The 21,928-nt window shown below is 38.5% G+C and overlaps 1 protein-coding gene across 5 annotated transcripts in view; it reads left to right on the top strand.

The window, feature by feature from the left end:
- The window catches only part of Sytbeta (Synaptotagmin beta), a 494,139-nt gene extending 475,187 nt beyond the window's left edge, over positions 1–18,952 (top strand). For 3 of the 5 annotated variants that reach the window (XM_073981205.1, XM_073981207.1, XM_073981206.1), the window contains 7 exons: positions 9,127–9,342; positions 9,406–9,492; positions 9,558–9,960; positions 10,030–10,310; positions 10,375–10,524; positions 18,117–18,257; positions 18,461–18,952. In XM_073981205.1, coding sequence (XP_073837306.1) covers positions 9,127–9,342; positions 9,406–9,492; positions 9,558–9,960; positions 10,030–10,310; positions 10,375–10,524; positions 18,117–18,257; positions 18,461–18,607 — 1,425 coding nt within the window. In that variant the 3' untranslated portion in view covers positions 18,608–18,952. Of the gene's footprint in view, positions 1–3,300; positions 4,012–9,126; positions 9,343–9,405; positions 9,493–9,557; positions 9,961–10,029; positions 10,311–10,374; positions 10,525–18,116; positions 18,258–18,460 lie in introns of those variants that run through there. The other 2 variants (XM_073981204.1, XM_073981203.1) reach the window with 2 other exon arrangements.
- Positions 18,953–21,928: the final 2,976 nt, after the last annotated feature.

Genomic DNA, 21,928 nt, shown 5'->3' on the forward strand with positions numbered 1-21,928 from the left:
CCCCCACAAAATCTACAGCCACTCTGTTCACCACATGGACAGCGCAGTTTGGACGTGAGTTGAATGTCGTGGTCGACGGTAGCAGAATTCCGACCACAAACTGCCCTAAAATTTTAGGGGTCACATTCGACACTACATTCACGTCGTGCGCACACGCCACAGCTATCTGCGACAATTTGAAAAGTAGGAACTAGGGCCTCAAGTCCCTGGCCGGCAGCACTTGGGGTGCAGATAAAGAAACCTTGTTGACCACATATAACGCGATAGGTCGGTCTGTGGTAAGCTATGCGGCTCCAGTCTGGTCCCCGAGATTGTGTGATTCGAACTGGAAAAAGATTCAAACTTGCCAAAATGCAGCCCTGAGAACAGCGACAGGGTGCCTCCTCAAATCTTCAGTGGACCATCTACATGAGGAGGCAAAAATTCTTCCTGTAAAGCAACACAATGAGATGCTTTCGTTGCAGTACCTGCTTGGATGTTATCGTGTGAGCCATCCCAATCACCATCTTGTGGGTAGGCCCGGCCCATTCAGGGAGATCAGGAAGGATATCCATGCTCTAGAGGGAGAGGTCCAACGATATAGGAGAGAACCCCTAGATCAACAAGCATATCAAGCAGGATTGAATAGCATTCACACGGACGCAGTTGCCAAGGCCTTAAGCAATTATAGTGTGAACAAAGTACTTGGAGTACATCCTCCATCTATCGCAGCTGAGGAGCGTCAGCTGCCACGACAAACTAGAGTAGTTTTGGCCCAACTACGCTCGGGATATTGCAGTCGCCTAAATTCTTATTGGGCGGAAATCGATCGCACCGTGCAAGACATCTGTCCAGTATGCGGCATGGGCCCGCACGACACACAACACCTTTTTAACTGCACCGCCAAACCTACCCATCTAACTCCAGTGGATCTATGGCTACATCCCATCGAAGCAGCCACTTTTCTTGAACTGGAGATAGACCCAGAGCCAGATTGAACAGAGGAACGAACAAATAAACATAACAAAAACACTGTTACAACAACAACAACAACAAATCTACCTAAAATCCCCGAATACCGAAAATCGGGAGGTACCGTTATATGGGAGGCAATACCAAAACGTGTACCATAGGGAACCTTAAACGTTAAATTACAAGTAGTTCGGTCGAAAAATATAGCTAAAATCCTCAAAATACCGAAACACGGGAGGTACCGTTATATGGGACTTGGACCTATGCCCATAATTATACCCTCCACCATAATATGGAGGGTATAATTAAATTTCTCATTCCGTTTGTAATACATCGAAATATTCATCGGAGACCCTATAAAGTATATATATTCTTGATCAGGGTAAAATTCGAAGTCGAAATAACTATGTCCGTCTGTCCTCCATTCCGTTCGTACGTCTGTTGAAATCAATCGCAATTTTTGAGATAGAGCTTTGTAATTTGGTATGGAAGTTTATATTGCTCCTAGGTTGTTTGGTATTTCCAATGGGTTATATCGGCCCAGGTTTTGACATAGCCCCCACAGAACGGTACCACCCAATTTTCGGCATTTTGAAGGTTTGTGCCCTCAATATTCGTCAGAAATGGCCGAAATTTGGTATTCAGTATTCGTTGGTGGTATAAAACTTTCTTCCAAAAACTTGTCATTACAGGTCTACGCCTTAGTATAGCCCCCATAGAACGGAACCTCCCTATTTCCGGTATTTTGAATGTTGTGGCCTCAATATTCTACCGAAATTGCTGATATTTCGTCTTAATTTGGGGTATTAAACGTTCCATATGAAATTTTTCGGTATAGATCCACGCCTTCATATAGCCCCCATAGGAAGGTACCTCCCGATTTTCGGTATTTTGAGGGTTGTGGCCACAGCAACCCACCGAAATGGTTGAAATTTGGTATTTTATCTTTGTTGGAGGTGAAAGTTTTTCTGACTGAAATTCGTCCGTATAGGTCCACATTTCGATATAACCCCATAGGACGGTACCTCCCGATTGTCCTTATTCTAAAATTGATACTTCAATATCTCACCGAAGGACTGAAATTTGTTATTTGGTCTTCCATGGGGTTATACAATATTCTAGAAGAGAATTATCAGTATAAGTCCGCGGGTTCCTATATCCTAATAAAAGCGTACCTCTTGATTTTCGGTACTTTGAAGGATTTATTGAAATATCTGGACTATCAAAAGGATGATTTTTTTCTTTCTTACTTCTCCTCATATCACTCGTAATTATCTTCACATGGAAAAGCAATGCAAAGCCTTGAGATATCAACAGGCATGTGAACATCAACATACTACTGCGATTGTTCTAATTTCGTTCTTGACATTTGCTTATATTCTTTTCTGTATTTTCGAGAGCTCGAATTTTTGTTAATTTCCCACACCCTAAAGACCCATCTACGTTCTACTATTCTAGCGAAAAAACACTCTTACCTTTAATCACTCACCATCCATTTGAACGTCAAATCCCACACCCATCCTTTGAGCTTTTCCTTTGTCATATCAACTTTCATTGCTCGTTTTGAGGTTTTTGGAGGACAAAAAATTGCCATTATGTGGTTTTTGGCCATTAAAACCATCTAATGGGGAGAAGAATGCCACAAAAACATGTCCTTCTCGTCATCAGGGCCTTGTCATACAATCACCCAGTACATCAAAGTCTGGCTGATAAATGACCACCCCCACCACCTCCCATCAGCTTAATAATGCACGTTGCTTTGATATTTGTTAAGGTAGCAGAGAGTGGCTTCTAATTGTGTAGAGGTTACTTTACGGTAAGTCAAAATTCACATGGTTAACCGACGAACCATGATGCAGTGATAGCCATATGGGTTTTTGGCAGGCAAAAGTATACGAGTGGAGTAGTTAGCATGAATTATGTGCAGAAAAACCACAAGCCAGAAAAATGAGAAAGCCCCACACACTCATTATTGAGGAAACATGTAATTAGTGGTGGGAGAGAAGTTAGGAAGATTTCGAAATAATACAAGGAGTATAAAGGCACAAGCACACACACATAACTGCTTACAAACTCTTACTCATATTTTCGTTAGCAACACAATAACCTTCTTTACCATCAGGATAATCATCATCATTTGTGGTACGATTGTCTTCTGTTACTGAAACGGCCAAGGACAAGGCCAATAATCAAGCACATACTTTGCTTTGGGTAAATTAATAATTTTCCCGCCCGCCTGGTTTATATTAAAAACCCAAAGGACCAAGCGAGCACAGACACACACAAAAGAAGTTCTTTATTAAATATTTGTGAAAACCGCAAAAACAAACTTTGAACACAGTCAAGCAGGGTTGTAAAGGACATCGGATATTATGAACCTGCGAACATTGTTTCTTATGCCAGAAAGCTTTATAACCCTGATCCACTGTTTCAATAAAACAGTAATTTCAGCTTTTTTTCAATGACTAAAAATCTGTAACAAAAAAACACCAACAAAAATCAACATCAACACCACAGAAAAACAACAAGAACTTTCCTTCCAGTCCGTTTTATAACCTCAAAGAAAGTGACAAAAACGGACCAACAACTTCTGCAAAATCTGCCTGCCAGCCTGCCACAAATCACATCACACCCCCTCACAATTTACCACCACTTTAGCCTCAACGTGTTTACCGTAAATTTGTCAAAATATTTTCACAAATAATGAGCGGTCTTGGTCCAGCAGCATGCTGGCTTGCCCACAAACGTATTGAATCATGGTCTCGCATGGCCAAAGAACGTGTCGGTGCGGTACGTAAAGTAACATTAGATCGCCATTCGGAAGATACGCCATCAACATCACAGCAACAACAACAGCAGCAGAGTAACAGCAGTAACAGTAATCATGGAACAACAAATACCAGCAGCAGTTGTAGTAGCAGTAATGCTACGGCAACATCCCACACACCACCGCTATCACAGCCAATGACACCGCCACCATCGGCATCATCGATAACATCAAATACGAGTGGTATATGCAGTGTAACGGATAGTTATGAATTACATACGGATTCAGAACAGGTGGGGATTTTTTAATAATAATAAAATGATTAAAAAGCTTTAGAAGCATCAAAAGCCCTTTTATCTATAAAAGAGCTTTAAAATACCTCTATACATAAAATAGCTAAAACTCTTCTATGCAATAGAAGACCTAAAGCTCTTCTATGCCATAGAAGACCTAAAGCTCTTCTATGCAATAGAAGACCTAAAGCTCTTCTATGCAATAGAAGACCTAAAGCTCTTCTATGCAATAGAAGACCTAAAGCTCTTCTATGCAATAGAAGACCTAAAGCTCTTCTATGCAATAGAAGACCTAAAGCTCTTCTATGCAATAGAAGACCTAAAGCTCTTCTATGCAATAGAAGACCTAAAGCTCTTCTATGCAATAGAAGACCTAAAGCTCTTCTATGCAATAGAAGACCTAAAGCTCTTCTATGCAATAGAAGACCTAAAGCTCTTCTATGCAATAGAAGACCTAAAGCTCTTCTATGCAATAGAAGACCTAAAGCTCTTCTATGCAATAGAAGACCTAAAGCTCTTCTATGCAATAGAAGACCTAAAGCTCTTCTATGCAATAGAAGACCTAAAGCTCTTCTATGCAATAGAAGACCTAAAGCTCTTCTATGCAATAGAAGACCTAAAGCTCTTCTATGCAATAGAAGACCTAAAGCTCTTCTATGCAATAGAAGACCTAAAGCTCTTCTATGCAATAGAAGACCTAAAGCTCTTCTATGCAATAGAAGACCTAAAGCTCTTCTATGCAATAGAAGACCTAAAGCTCTTCTATGCAATAGAAGACCTAAAGCTCTTCTATGCAATAGAAGACCTAAAGCTCTTCTATGCAATAGAAGACCTAAAGCTCTTCTATGCAATAGAAGACCTAAAGCTCTTCTATGCAATAGAAGACCTAAAGCTCTTCTATGCAATAGAAGACCTAAAGCTCTTCTATGCAATAGAAGACCTAAAGCTCTTCTATGCAATAGAAGACCTAAAGCTCTTCTATGCAATAGAAGACCTAAAGCTCTTCTATGCAATAGAAGACCTAAAGCTCTTCTATGCAATAGAAGACCTAAAGCTCTTCTATGCAATAGAAGACCTAAAGCTCTTCTATGCAATAGAAGACCTAAAGCTCTTCTATGCAATAGAAGACCTAAAGCTCTTCTATGCAATAGAAGACCTAAAGCTCTTCTATGCAATAGAAGACCTAAAGCTCTTCTATGCAATAGAAGACCTAAAGCTCTTCTATGCAATAGAAGACCTAAAGCTCTTCTATGCAATAGAAGACCTAAAGCTCTTCTATGCAATAGAAGACCTAAAGCTCTTCTTTGCAATAGAAGATCTAAAGCTCTTCTATGCAATAGAAGACCTAAAGCTCTTCTTTGCAATAGAAGATCTAAAGCTCTTCTATGCAATAGAAGACCTAAAGCTCTTCTTTGCAATAAAAGATCTAAAGCTCTTCTATGCAATAGAAGACCTAAAGCTCTTCTATGCAATAGAAGACCTAAAGCTCTTCTATGCAATAGAAGACCTAAAGCTCTTCTATGCAATAGAAGACCTAAAGCTCTTCTATGCAATAGAAGACCTAAAGCTCTTCTATGCAATAGAAGACCTAAAGCTCTTCTATGCAATAGAAGACCTAAAGCTCTTCTATGCAATAGAAGACCTAAAGCTCTTCTATGCAATAGAAGACCTAAAGCTCTTCTATGCAATAGAAGACCTAAAGCTCTTCTATAACATAAAAGACCTAAAGAGAAGGCCTAAAGCTTTTCTACAGCAGAGAAGGCCTAAAGCTCCTCTATAGCATAGAAGACCTAAAGCTCTTCTATAGCATAGAATATCTAAAGCTCTTCTATAGCATAAAAGACCTAACGCTCTTCTATAGCACAGAAGACCTAACGCTCTTCTATAGCACAGAAGACCTAAAGCTCTTCTATAGCATAGAAAACCTAAAGCTCTTCTATGCAATAGAAAACCTAAAGCTCTTCTATGCAATAGAAAACCTAAAGCTCTTCTATGCAATAGAAGCCCTAAAGCTCTTCTATTGGATAGAAGACCTACAACTTTTCTATGGAATAGAAGACCTACAACTTTTCTATGGAATAGAAGACCTGAAGCTCTTCTATGGAATAGAAGACCTGAAGCTCTTCTATGGAATAGAAGACCTGAAGCTCTTCTATGGAATAGAAGACCTAAAGCTCTTCTATGCAATAGAAGACCTAAAGCTCTTCTATGCAATAGAAGACCTAAAGCTCTTCTATGCAATGGAACACCTAAAGCTCTTCTATGCAATAGAAGACCTAAAGCTCTTCTATGCAATAGAAGACCTAAAGCTCTTCTATGCAATAGAAGACCTAAAGCTCTTCTATGCAATAGAAGACCTAAAGCTCTTCTATGCAATAGAAGACCTAAAGCTCTTCTATGCAATAGAAGACCTAAAGCTCTTCTATGCAATAGAAGACCTAAAGCTCTTCTATGCAATAGAAGACCTAAAGCTCTTCTATGGAATAGAAGACCTAAAGCTCTTCTATGGAATAGAAGACCTAAAGCTCTTCTATGGAATAGAAGACCTAAAGCTCTTCTATGGAATAGAAGACCTAAAGCTCTTCTATGGAATAGAAGACCTAAAGCTCTTCTATGCAATAGAAGACCTAAAGCTCTTCTATGCAATAGAAGACCTAAAGCTCTTCTATAGCATAGAAGACCTAAAGCTCTTCTATAGCATAGAAGACCTAAAGCTCTTCTATAGCATAGAAGACCTAAAGCTCTTCTATTGCATAGAAGACCTAAAGCTCTTCTATAGCATAGAAGACCTAAAGCTCTTATATAGCATAGAAGACCTAAAGCTCTTCTATAGCATAGAAGACCCAAATCTCTTCTATAGCATAGAAGCTCTTCAATTTTATATAAGACCTAAAGCTCTTCTATAACATAGAATATCTTAAACATCTCCTATGACATAGAAGACCTAAAGCTCTTCTATGGCATAGAAGACCTAAAGCTCTTCTATGGCATAGAAGACCTAAAGCTCTTCTATGGCATAGAAGACCTAAAGCTCTTCTATGGCATAGAAGACCTAAAGCTCTTCTATGGCATAGAAGACCTAAAGCTCTTCTATGGCATAGAAGACCTAAAGCTCTTCTATGGCATAGAAGACCTAAAGCTCTTCTATGGCATAGAAGACCTAAAGCTCTTCTATGGCATAGAAGACCTAAAGCTCTTCTATGGCATAGAAGACCTAAAGCTCTTCTATGGCATAGAAGACCTAAAGCTCTTCTAGCGCATAGAAGACCTAAAGCTCTTCTATGTCATAGAAGACCTAAAGCTCTTCTATGTCATAGAAGACCTAAAGCTCTTCTATGGCATAGAAGACCTAAAGCTCTTCTATGGCATAGAAGACCTAAAGCTCTTCTATGGCATAGAAGACCTAAAGCTCTTCTATGGCATAGAAGACCTAAAGCTCTTCTATGGCATAAAGCTCTTCTATATCATAGAAGACCTAAAGCTCTTCTATATCATAGAAGACCTAAAGCTCTTCTATGGCATAGAAGACCTAAAGCTCTTATATAGCATAGAAGACCTAAAGCTTTTCTATAGTATAGAAGACCTAAAGCTCTTCTATAGCATAGAAGACCTAAAGCTCTTCTATAGCATAGAAGACCTAAAGCTTTTCTATAGTATAGAAGACCTAAAGCTCTTCTATAGCATAGAAGACCTAAAGCTCTTCTATAGCATAGAAGACCTAAAGCTCTTCTATAGCATAGAAGACCTAAAGCTCTTCTATAGCATAGAAGACCTAAAGCTCTTCTATGCTATAGAAGCTCTTCTATAGCATAGAAGACCTAAAGCTCTTCTATAGCATAGAAGACCTAAAGCTCTTCTATAGCATAAACATCTCCTATGACATAGAAGACCTAAAGCTCTTCTATAGCATAAACATCTCCTATGACATAGAAGACCTAAAGCTCTTCTATGGCATAGAAGACCTAAAGCTATTCTATGGCATAGAAGACCTAAAGCTCTTCTATGGCATAGAAGACCTTAAGCTCTTCTATGGCATAGAAGACCTAAAGCTCTTCTATGGCATAGAAGACCTAAAGCTTTTCTATGGCATAGAAGACCTAAAGCTCTTCTAGCGCATAGAAAACATAAAGCTCTTCTATGGCATAGAAGACCTAAAGCTCTTCTATTTCATAAAGCTCTTCTATAGCATAGAAGACCTAAAGCTCTTCTATAGCATAGACGACCTAAAGCTCTTCTATAGCATAGAAGACCTAAAGCTCTTCTATAGAATAGAAGACCTAAAGCTCTTCTATAGCATAGAAGACCTAAAGCTCTTCTATAGCATAGAAGACCTAAAGCTCTTCTATAGCATAGAAGACCTAAAGCTCTTCTATAGCATAGAAGACCTAAAGCTCTTCTATAGCATAGAAGACCTAAAGCTCTTCTATAGCATAGAAGACCTAAAGCTCTTCTATAGCATAGAAGACCTAAAGCTCTTCTATAGCATAGAAGACCTAAAGCTCTTCTATAGCATAGAAGACCTAAAGCTCTTCTATAGCATAGAAGACCTAAAGCTCTTCTATAGCATAGAAGACCTAAAGCTCTTCTATAGCATAGAAGACCTAAAGCTCTTCTATAGCATAGAAGACCTAAAGCTCTTCTATAGCATAGAAGACCTAAAGCTCTTCTATAGCATAGAAGACCTAAAGCTCTTCTATAGCAGAGAAGACCTAAAGCTTTTCTATAGTATAGAAGACCTAAAGCTCTTCTATGGAAGAGAAGACCTAAAGCTCTTCTATGCAATAGAAAACCTAAAGCTCTCTTTTATGCAATAGAAGACCTAAAGCTTTTCTATGGAATACAAGACCTAAATCTCTTCTATGGAATAGAAGACGTAAAGCTCTTCTATGCAATAGAAGACCTAAAGCGCTTCACCTAAAAGCTCTACCAAAAGCTCTGTAGGCAAGGTGTAAAAGTCATATAGACAAACTGAGTTTACATCCGATGACTCTCATGGACATACCTTCTCAATTCGGACTTTATTCCAGTTTCTCAGATCACTCTGTGGGAAAGCCATCTTCTCTCTATGATTACCTGAATTTAACTCCCATTTCTCTTCGTCTTTTGTCTTTGTAGGAAGTCAACTTCACCAAGGAATCCCAACACATACAGCCACAATCAAACTTGGGTTCGTCGCACACGGTTAATGCCGATGTACTGCGTGGTCCTTCGGACGCATTACACAGTCCATTGCATTTGCATCATCAGTCAAGATCCTTTCCTCCAAGACTACAACGGACGCCTTCAATATCTAGTCAATCCAGTGTAGATAGTGCACCTTCAAGGCAATCGGTAAGTTGTACCCCCTACCTCTTTACTCCAATCCCCAATAAAATGTCCTCTCTTCGTTTACAGTGTCATCGTGGCTCATCACCACAAATTCGTACCTTTGGTCCAGATGGCCGTAGTTCATTGCCCTCGGAGCCGGCATTTCCTTATTATGTAAGTTTTTTTTTGTCTTCCAAAGGAATTACAAAAATTAACCTTTAAACTCCTTCATCTTACAGTTATCCCGTACCCCCAGCCCAATGCGCACAATATCCCTCGATGCCCGAGCAGCCAGTCAGATAGCCGCAGAAGTCAGTGATTTACGCACACCAAGTCCATCACAGAATAGCCTAACATCGCTATCAAGCATACCGAATATGTCGATGACCTCACCCCATGGTGGGGGCAAACATGCAGGCCGTTGTATTTCCCCTTTGTTAATACCGCCTAGAATACAACCAAATTCCGATCCTAATATTGGACCAGCATCACCATTGGGCGCCATACAACCAGATCTGTATCGAGGACCAGATGGTCCCATTTATTTAAATGCTCCAGAAAATAGTCCGGCATTGGGACGTTTGCATTTAAGAATTAAATACGATTATCATTTGTTTGATCTGACGGTACATTTGATTGAAGGTAGGGAGGAGGAACTTTTTCCGAACTTTTTTAATTATTTTTGATCTTTTCCCTTCCTTTTCTTCATAGCTCACAATTTATGTCCCATTGAAGAGGGCGGTTTCCGGGATCCTTATGTGCGCCTTTTATTGGAACCTGAAGTGGACAAACGCAAACGCCAAACCCTAATACATCGCGGCGAATCAAACCCCTATTTCGATCAACATTTCAAATTTCCCGTTTCCCGAGACCAGTTGCAGGGCAAAGAATTAATTTTACAGGTATTGGACTATGATCGTTATTCGCATAATGACATTATCGGAGAGGTACGAATTTGTATCGACAGTTTGGATTTATCAAAATCTGTGGAGGTAAGTACATTCGGAGAGGTTGGGTAGCCAGAAGATTTATAATTGTTAATTTTATTTGTTATAGATTTGGGGTGATTTATTACGCACAAAGAAACCACCAGAGGATCGTCCTGAATTACTTTGCTCATTGAATTATTTGCCACAAGCAGAACGTTTGACGGTTGTTATAATGAAGGCAAAGAATTTGGATACCATTCAGGAGACATATGTGAAGGTAAGTACATAATAAAATAGAACATCTAGGAGGTATTTTTCAAAGTCTCATACTTTGCAAATACTTATTAAACTTTTCAACGTAGATCTGTATAAAAAATGCTTTGCCAACGAATTTCAAACGAAGACCTCAGAATGTAAATTAAAGGCTCTTCTATGCATAGAGGAGTTGTATAAGGTCTTCTATTACTAGAAAAGCTTTAGAAAGTCTTCTATCAATAGAAAAGCTGCAAGTCTTAAAACAACTTCAAGTTTTATATTCATAGACGAACTTCAGGTCTTCTATTTATGTATGCGAACATATAACCTATCAAATATGTCGTAGACAATAGGACCGATGCCAAAATCGTTCAATCATCCGCATACATTAAGATATAGATCGTCTGGAGGGTTGATGGAACTTCCGAAAGATAGAAGTTAAATAATTTCGTCCACACAGTGGATTATCCAACGTTTCAAACACGGCTAGAGGTCTTATCTATATCTACGAATAGGCCAAAACCCACCATGAGTGTTAGGTCAAAAGGCCTGTTCTGGTTTAGTATTCCGTAACCATGCTGATGTTGGGCAACTGCGAAACTGCTTCTCATCATGGGGAGGAGTACTGCCTCTAGATTCTAGAGTCTAGAATCTTCTTTACTGGCAAGAGCAACCTTGCCTGGCTTTAGAAGCGGAACACTTATCAAATACTCAACTCGGATGACATCGTTCATCGCAAATTGTGAAGGTAACTCCTCGGTTCTTTTTCGACGTAGCACACTCCTCTCCCTGTCGCTATCGGGGTACTCTATGAATTTCCGGATAAAATAATAAGCGTACCTCATCGAATCTGTCACGCAGTTGAAGGTAACATATGTTCTTCTTTCCCGGATTCGTAAGTAATTTTACCACTTATTTAATCCAGTACCAATGCTGTATGGTGGTCTATTCAATTTTTCGATTATTCTTACTCTTGAGTCAAAAGGCTAGTAAGCAACCTCTTGACTTCTAGTGTATGTAAGTTCCCTAACTAAGCTTGAAAAACGTGGAGTTATCAATTTGGCCAGCTCTGTACCCCTCTGGTCATTACCTAGGACGGAATTCAAAGCTCATGATGGTCAATGAAGTCCCCTAGCAACAGACGGTTATTGTCATCTAAAATCAAAGCACATCTATTCATCGGCGGTACGTATATATTAAGTAACTCCACCTCTGCAGGCTCACACATTACTGCAGCATTCCATTCCATACATTCCATGTATGAAAGCTCAAGCGAGATAGGTCTGAACTGAACATACTGGTGTATATGGAAAGCAAATCCTCCTCCGCTTCTTCAATTCTTTCGCAAAACGTTGTTTGCGTCGGAACGTTACAAGCTACAGGTGATCCTGAGTTTTGCTTCCTGAATCGCGGCAATCATGATGTTTCTCCGACTAATAAAGTCCACTATATCGCTGACTTCGTTGGGGAGATCGCTGTAATTGAATTGCATGAACGATAAATTTCATGAACAACAACATGTGGTGTAAGATGCTGCATTTGTTGTTGTTAGGAAAATGTTCTTGCTCAGCAAGCGGCAACACAACCTATATCGCACTAGTCCTGGAGGCGGCAAATACCAGATCAGCTTTGAAAATGCAGCCACTCCCTACATGCATTACATCTCACCGATGTTCACATGTGGTGGATGTGGATATGACAAACGGAACAGATCCATGTCACGGGGTTCTTATCTACCCCGACACGGACCAAAGGAGCTTGGAGCAGGTAAAATACACAGATTTCTCAAAGTCAATCCCGAGCATAAAACCGGACGCCGTGGCATTACTGCAATTCTATCTGTCTGGCTGGTGCGCACGGTCGGTAAATTGGTCCACTCCTTAGGGTACTTCCTCCACAAAAGTTGAAAATATTTGGTACGCACCGGAGTCACGTCCGCGTCAATCCCTGACCAGAGGCCTGAATTGTCGTTCGGATTTTTACACCTAGCTGCCGTATGACCAAAGTCCAGGTATTTAAAACATCACCTCACGTATCCGGCAGTCCGTCCATCCAATCCGTACTATTATTTTCTCTAAAAGAATATTCGCTAGCAGGGAGCTTAAGGAAGCTGTAGCAGTTTGTGTACCTCTATATGCCTTTCCTAGCTGCCGTATGACCAAAGTCCAGGTATTTAAAACACCACCTCACATATACAGTAGTCCGTCCATCCAATCCGTACTATTATTTTCTCTAAAAGAATATTCGCTAGCAGGGAACTTAAAGAAGCTGTAGCATTCTATGTACCTCTATATGCCTTTCGTAAGTATTTTATTGCTGATGCTTTCAATGCTTTATAACATTGTTGGCTAGCAGAGAAAAGGCGGCATTAAATCCTATTCACGAGTGCATAGGATTTAATGCCGCTTTTTGTGTTGCTTGCGCTTACGCAGCTTGTGTGGGTATAGTTTGTGTGTAAAACTAATGGTGGTGGTTTTGTGATCTGCTGCTAATTGCGTAAGCAGCAATTGCTTGGCCATCATGACTTTAAAATCGTCCAAAACGTCGCTAATAGCCTGGAAAATATCGTCTATAGTAGACACCCCATCTATATCTTTAATTTCCATTTGACTTCCTGGATTAAAGCACGCACTTCAGCAGCTGGGCCTAACACATTTTCAATGGCTTCCCTAGACTCATTTGTGTTCTGGTGTGCTGGTTTATTTAGTTCCAGCAATAGAAAGACAGAGATCCTAATTATTTTCACATTTTTACCTAGGACAGCCTGCTTTTTCACCCTTCTTTTGCTTCAGAATGTCAGAATATGAGGAATCTCCACATGTTTTAATTATTAAAGCATTTGGTTTATTGGGTTTCCTTTTCCTTCTAGACCTAGATTGTACTTTATTCCAGTCAGCTGCCTTGTGTAGGGTATCAGATCTTCCCACGTTTTCATTAGTCCCTTTTCCGCTGTTTTTACAGATTCCTGCTCACTAATGTTGGGAAGGACTTGTTTCTTCTTTTTATTTACTCTTCCTCCGTGCTTTGAGTTTTTGGGTATCTTTTCAACGCAGGTGTTGTTGGTTTGGTTTGGGTCTGCTTAGTGTGCTTATTGTCTACCTGTCCCATTTGACGTATGTCAACCTCTTCGTTCAGATCGTCAGCTACTTTTAAATATATCGCCTGTAACTCTCGCGTCGTTGATTGAATATCCTTGTGGATATTACTTTTCGATTTAACGAATTCATCCAAATGCGTTATTTTTCTTCCGAGCCCCCTCAGATTTTCGCTACCAGAACATTTATTTTAGGCATGCCTTCACCTGGATTGTTAGATTTCGCCATTACAATTAGCGAGCTTCTTTCTAATGGGGAATAAACACCTACCGTAGTTTCTGCTCGTAGTCCCGAGCATCTTCCGAGTGGGTTTCTTCAACCTCAATGTTTGTTCTTTTTGTTTCTTGATGTACTTCGTTCATTTTAGGTTTCGTGGTCCAAACTCAAAGCCGCTATCTTCGCTAGTGAAATCTGCAGTCACGTTAAAATCCCATGGGTTGCTTTTTCTAGGTCCACGCGAGGGTTGACGGGAGATCCTTATAAGGTCTCCCGTTCAGAGCCAGATCTATGTTAATCGGGAATGTGTATCCGAACCTAAACTGCCAACAAAATGGGACGAACATTGAACGAACTTTGAGACTTTAACGGAACGGAAACAGCTGTGGCATTAGCCTGAAAGCCATTTCTGTAAGTTTCCACCCCAACATACTCAGGTTCCAGAATACCACAGCCGTTAGCCCAGGGTTCAACAATTCCAAATTGTAGTACAGTAATGACATAATTAAAATCGTGCTGGCTTGTTCTTGATGCCTTTCGGCAGGATTTCATTTTCTTCCATGTAGAGGGTTTGACTGAAGATAACAACGGAGTCGTCAACTCCTTTCCAACCCGCTCTTAAGGCGTTCCCTTATGGCGGCATTCACTCGCCGCGACACAGGGTTTCTCAGAGCACTTGCACCATTTTCATACGCTCTACACACCTGCCAAAACTAGGGTTCGCGGGGTCGTTACTCCTGTCATCCTCTCCTACTGTATGAATGTATGTATGTAATGGTGCGCACAATAACTCTCGGAGGGAGTAACCGAGTTGGTCTAAACTTTGTATCTAGGCTCGAATATGGACTATACCGGTTCACTCTTTCGAATACCCTTACACAAAATGTCAAACATTTTCTCAAAAGTCAAAATATCAGGTAGTCATTATACCCTCAGCATTTATGCTAACGAGGGTATATACACTTTCATACGGCAAAATGTGCCTCATCGAAATAATGGTTTTAGACCCCAAGTATGTTTGGACGAAATGTGTTTCAGACAATTTGGAGTCGATTGAGCAATGTCCGTCTGTCTGTCTGGCTGGCTGGAGCGCACGATAACTCTCGAACGGATGAACCGATTCGATTCAAATTTTGGCTTTCGTAATATTATGCCCAAACTTAGTTTAAGTTCGAAGATGGGCTATATCGGTCCACTCCTTCCGGTACCTCCCCCACAAAAGTTCGAAAATGTTCGGAAAATTTGTGCGCACGATAACTCTTGCAGGGAGTAACCGATTTGGTCCATACTTTGCCCATCGTAAAATGTGTACCAAACTTATATAATGTTTCAATATAGACTCAATCGGCCCACTCTTTCGGGTACCTCCCACACAAAATTTCGGAAAAGTTCAGTTTAGGGCCATCTCTCGAATCGCTTTGATTTTGGTTTTAGCAATTTGTATTCACTGCCCCCCATACGACAGTACAAGTTTCGTTAGCGGCAAGTCCATACTTCCTGAGAAAATAGCATGAAAATTGCAAAAAACTTCTATGACACCGTGTGAGGTGGTTGGAGCGCAAGATAACTCTCGAACGGATCTGTGGATTAGGTTCAAAATTTGGCCTTCGTAATATTTTGCCCAATCTTAGTTTAGGTTCGAAGATAAGCCAAATCGGTCCACTTCATCAGGTACCTCCCCCACATAAGTTCAAAAATGTTCGGAAAAATTGTGCGCGCGATAACTCTGGAGGAGAGTATCCGAAATAGTCCGTGCTTTGAACATCGTAATATTTCTACAAGACATAGATCATGTTCGAATATGGACTGCATATGTCGACTCCTTCGGGTACACAAAATTTCAAAAAAAATCAGTTTACGGCCTTCTCTCGAATCACATTGATCTTTGTTGTAATAACTTGCATTCGCTGTCGCCATTAGGACGGTACAAGTTTTTTAAGGTGCAAATCCATTCTTCCTGAGAAAATAGCCCAAAAGCTATAATAAACCCCTATGGAACCATGTAAAGTGGCTGAATGAAGCGCACGATAACACTTGATCGGATCAACCGATTCGGTCCAAAATTTGGCTTCCGTAATAGTTTTTCCAAGCTTTGTTTAATTTCGGAGATGGGCACTATCGGTGCGCAAAATCCGGTACCTCCCCCCAATGTTAAAAAAATGTCACTAAAAAGCTACGCGCTATATCTGTAGAACGGAGCAGCCGTCCAAACTTTGGATCTCCTAACATTTTGTCCAAAGGTAATTTTACTTCAGAAATGGTCCATATCGTCTTTATCCACAAAAGTTCAACATTTTTGTTTAAGGGCAGTTTAGAATCTATTTGGAGACCCTTTGGAATTAGATTAAAGTTTCAATTCACACAGGCTGAGAGTATAACTCATGTGAAAAAAATATTTTTTCAAACAAAAAATTATTTTTTTGACCAAAATATGTCCCAATTTACATTAGGCGAGTTTACTTGCGGCAATTGTCAGTTTGTTGGAGAGAGAGGTGAGGCATATGGTAACCCTTTGCCTCTCAGCACCCTCTCTCACCTACAAACTGACAATTGCCGCAAGTAAACTCGCCTAATGTAAATTGGGACTATGTGCTTATTTTGGTTGTAACATCGAAACTATGAGACCAATCTGTATGATTGTAGTCATTTGATTCGCCGTGAAGTTTTGACCCACAACAAATTTTTATGTAATTTTATGACCACTAAATGGGCCTTAATTTTGAAAAAGGTTGACTTAAATTTAATAATTTATCAATATTATGTACATTCCGCGAATTCTGTGAAACATTTTGCAGGTATTATGCAATCTACTCGCTGAAGTCACCTCGAGAGAACTTTTTTGTAACAATTGTGCTCATTAAAATAATTAGCGTTTTTATAATATTTTCTATCTTAAAAAGCGAAATAAAACCGCCATAACTTTTGTCCGCAACAACCAAAAATTGGCTCGCGATCAGATTCGTACTGGGATTTTTTTCTTAACCTACACCTTAAAACTCGTTGATGTAGCGCGAAAAAATATATCCTTTTTTTCTGAAATGGAATATGAAATAATTGACTATATTCGTGATATATACCACTTGACATGTCAATGTCCTGATACTTAGTATAGAGGGTGTATTAAGTTTATATAAAGTATATACATACATATATTCTTGATAAGAATAACAGTCTGTGTCGTTCTAACCATGTCCGTCTGTTTGTCTCTTGTAATCACCCTAGGGTCCACAAAAATTGAGCTAGAGCGCAACCAAGGGCAAGTCAAGTTCGAAGATTGTCTATATCGGCCCATGTTTTGGTATAGCCCCCATAAACAATACCTCCCGATTTTCGATATTTTCAGGATTAAAGGACAATTTCTTGAAAGAACTACCTGTAGTTTAACATATGAGGTTCTTACAGGTCACAACACTTTTCCACAAAAATTGCCAACATATAACGGCACGTCCCGATTTTCTGTAATTTTGACCGAACTATCTGCAATTCGATAGTTGCAATTCCCAGTAATTACAAAACTTTTCCACCAAAAATTGTCGACATATGCCCATGTTTTGGAATAGCCCCCATATAACGGTACCTCCCTATTTTCGGTATTTTCAAGGTTTTAGCTACATTTTTTACATTTGAGATTCCCTGTGGTCACAGAATTGCTCCACCAAAAATTGTCAACATCGGTCCATGTTTTGGTATAGCCCCCATATAACAATACCTCCCGATTTTCGGTATTTTCAGGATTTTAGCTAAATTTTTGAACGAACTACCTTTAATTTACCATTTGAAATTCCCAGTGGTCACAAAACTTTTCCACTAAAAATAGTTAATATAGGTTCATGTTTTAGTATAGCCCCCAATATAAAGGTATCTCCCAATTTTCGGTACTTTGAGGATTTTGGATACAATTTTTATCCACCCGGTTCCTAGTGGTTGCAAAACTTTTCCACCAAAAATTGTCAAAATACGTCCACCCTTTATAGGCCCCATATTAAGGTGTTAATCGATTGAAGATATTTTTATGTGAATTTTCTGACTTAATTAAGGGATAAGGGATAATAAACGGGATATCCCCGTTGTCAAAAAATATGTTTACCTAAAATTGTGTACAGCAAAAAACACTTATTCAATTTTAGATCAGAATATTTTATGGTATAAAAAGTTCGACCCGGCCGAAATTAAGATTTTGTACTTGTTTTGTTTTTTTGTACAGTCATAGGGTATTTAGCAGTTGACAAAGACAACTGATTCTTTTTTTACTTTTTTAAGGATATTTATATCATTGCAATTCCTTATTCTTCTTATTTTTCAGCTTTACCTAATACAAAATGGCAAGCGGGTTAAGAAGCGCAAGACAAGCATTAGCAAAACCGATGATCCCACACACCCAACATGGAATGAACCCTTCACATTTAATTTACAATCGTCATATTTGCACAATGCGGCTATTGAGGTAAGTGAGGTGTCAATGGAATTGACAGAAGTTTAACTTTTAACCTTTTCAAACGGAAAAGGCTGATTAAATTTCTGTCAATTTTAGTAGTTGAATCAATATTTCTGCGTATTTGTGGGTTCTATTTTTGGAATTCTCTAACATTTCCTTTTAATTTATTCCTTTCCTCTTTATGTCTCTTTTCACTTCCCACATTCTTGCAGATTTATTTAGTTACAGTTGGTGGTGAATCACAAGAAATCGGCAGCATTGGTTTGGGACCACAAGAAAGTGGTACAGGTTGTCAACATTGGCATGATATGATTAATAATGCCCGTAAACCAACAGCTATGTGGCATTATATACGTTAAGGGAGATGCGGGTGAGGGAGATAAATTGCACAAATACAAAACGTATGCCATAGAACAACAACAACAAATGTAACAAGTAATTTATATATGACATTATAAATATATATTTCCAACAAAAAGACGCCCACACATATAACACATATTAGATAATAATACAAATATAAATATAAACAAAACATACACACATAAATATGTATATTATATAAATATTGTAATGGCAGCATCAATGCAAACTAAGCTAACCTTCATATCTCTAAGTTTCTTAAAGTTTCCATGTTATAGATCTGGCCCAATAGGACCTTACCTTCTTAATAAATTGACCCGATACAGCAGATTTCACTCATTTACTCAAAGAGTGTCACATCTCAAAAAATACAGTTTGGAGAAAAAAACACGTTTTAGGTTGCCGATTGTAATTTGACTTCTCAACTTGAAAAGATTTATACACAAAAAATAAAATAAGTACTTGGACTATTTTTGTAAAGAGCTAGCCAGATATCAGTGCTAAATATCAACCCAGCAAAAAATCCTTACTAAATAATAGCTTTTTATAGTACTTTACTAAATTACTAGTTATTCTGTGACCACTAGAAAAATAAGCTAAAAATATATTTTTAGGACAGTGGGTTATAACCTTTTTGCAATTTTTGGAAATATCAAAAATTCTACCGCATAGCCGCGTAGAGCACGAAAAACTACTATGAAATAAGGTGCAATTTCTCTCTATCGCGAAAAAAGTTTCCGCACCAAATGCATTGAATTTCAGTAATGCATTATTTAATTTTATTTGTTAAAATGGCATATACGCTTTCCTTAATAACTTATTAATAGTTTTAATCTAATTTAAAATCAATATCGAACCATTCTCGGCCAATTTGGCTTTTGGTATTTAATAAAATAAAAAAAACAACGAACTAGTTCACGGTGCTCTTGAAACAATTTTAAATGGAAGGTGCTTACTCCTCGGAAGTTTTTGCGGATTCTGAAACTACAATATTTATAGATGAGAACAATCAAAAAACAAAAAAATCGCCGGAGCGCTTTTTAAATAAATCGCGATTTAAGTTGAAATTTTTAGGGGTTATTTAGGTTTTCGCGATTTTTCTTAGAAACCGCAATTCCTATCAAAATGAAACTGAAACAAATGTTGTAGCTCTACAAGATTGACCTTTATGGCATTCTCGTCGGATTTACCGTTTTTGAGATATAGAAGTTCAAATTCAAATCAATTCTGTATAGCCCCCCTTATAAAACAATGTCATGATTCCCAACTTAAACTATATATCTAAAAAAATGTTACAACTTAGTATAAGTTACTTAAGCCAGTCTTGTAGAGAATTTTCCCAGCTTTAAGATTTTCTCAGGTCCCATATCGATAAGACTTACCGTATTCAAGCAAAATCGCGAAACCCTAACAAAAAAAACCTAAAAATGTAAACTGAGCTTCTTTATCTCAAAAATGGTACAGGCTGGGAACAAATGATAAACGTCAATCCTCTAGAGAATTTTTACAGCTACAACATTTTCTTTAGCTCCATTTCGATTGGACTTGCGGTTTCCAAGCAAAATCGTGAAAACCTAAAAAACACTTAAAAATGTGATTTTTTATTGTTTTTGGATTTTTCTCATCTATGAACACTGCTGTTTCAGAATTCGCAAAATGTTTCCCTGTGTAAGCGGTTTTCATCAAAAGTTAGTTAAGGCGCACCATCCATGACATTGTTTTATAAGGGGGCGATACAGTCAGTGCATTGTCCCAATTTGAACTTCTATATCTCAAATATGGTAAAAACTCCGAAAATACCATAAATGTTGATCTTGTAGAGAATTTTCATAGCTACAACATTTTCATTAGTTCCATTTTGATAGGACTTGCGGTTTCTAAGCAAAATCGTGAAAGCCTAAACAACCCTTAAAAATGTCAACTTAAATCGCGATTTATTTAAAAAGCGCTCCGGCGATTTTTTTGTTTTTTGATTTTTCTCATCTACGAACATTGTAGTTTCAGAATCCGCAAAAACTTCCGAGGTGTAAGCACCTTCCATTTAAAATTGTTTCAAGAGCACCGTGAGTTGTAAATATGAAAATTTTTTATCGATTGAAAAAAATATATTCAACAATTTTTTTCACCAAGAAAATATTTTGTTTTATCAAGCACAATGTGGAATATTTTGATAAATATTTTTGTCAATATGTGAAATATTTTATCAGTTGAATTTTTACTTTGTGATCAAATAATTTTATCGAATTTTGTCAATATGACAATTTTTTTATCGCCGGAAAATCGATAAATTTTTGATTGAATCTTTGAATTTTTTATCAAATGGATAAAACTTTTTTCTGTGTAGCAAAAAAATTAAACTTTCTAGTCATAATCTAAATCACTACCCGCTATTTACACACCATTCGAAAATGTGGCCAAATCGAATTTAAGCAAAGGTTTTGAACTTTAGGAAGGAGGTGCCTGAAACTAGAGCTGGATAACAGCCATTTTAGTTGATCAACGTATGCCTTTTTAGAGTCCTTGGGCCATTATGTCAGAAAGCTTGTTGTAATCATAATCGCAAGAATTACCTTCGGTGGAAATTTGGAAACAATTCTCGAGCTTAAGGTCTGCACGACATTTTTAAATGTTTGTGAGGGAAGCGCCGGAAGGAGTTATCTGATATCCTCCATTATTGAACTTGGTTTATGTTTGAGAGAAATATTATGATGCCCAAAGCTTAGATCAACCAGCCATTTTATTTAGTCACCTTAGGATTTTTTCTAGTCTTGGGACCATTTAGTCAGAACAGACTCGTCCAATAAAAACATTATATCGCTGTAAACAGGACCACAAGATGTACCTTCGGTAAAAATTTCAAAACTATCCTCGAATAGCCCCTAAATTGAACTATTGTGAGAAATTTTGAATCCGATGGAGTTATCCAAAATAGACAGACATTCTTGGAACTTGGTTTATGTTTAAAACAAGAACAAGTAAAAAAGTGTCAGTCTGATTCGCCGACAGATACATACCCTCAGCCAATGTGAAGTGAAACTTTCACCTACGGACAGATCGAATGTATTTAAGGTCTCTTTTGAATTTTAAGGTCTCTTCTGAATTTTGTGGACCTTTTTGGGCATTTGAAATTGCCGACAAAAATGTGGATTAGGAATTAACTGCACTAAGACACAAATGTTGAACTCTTGTGGGGCAGGTACCCATAGGGAGGACCGATATGGGCCATTTTAGAAGTTAAACAGAATTTTGACAAAATATTAGGAGATCCAAAGTTTGGACCATATTGGTTGCCCCGTTCAAGTGATATCGTCCTAGCA

The sequence above is a fragment of the Musca autumnalis genome, unplaced genomic scaffold (genome assembly GCF_047663935.1).
Source record: "Musca autumnalis isolate F117 unplaced genomic scaffold, ASM4766393v1 scaffold_4, whole genome shotgun sequence".
Taxonomy (NCBI): domain Eukaryota; kingdom Metazoa; phylum Arthropoda; class Insecta; order Diptera; family Muscidae; genus Musca; species Musca autumnalis.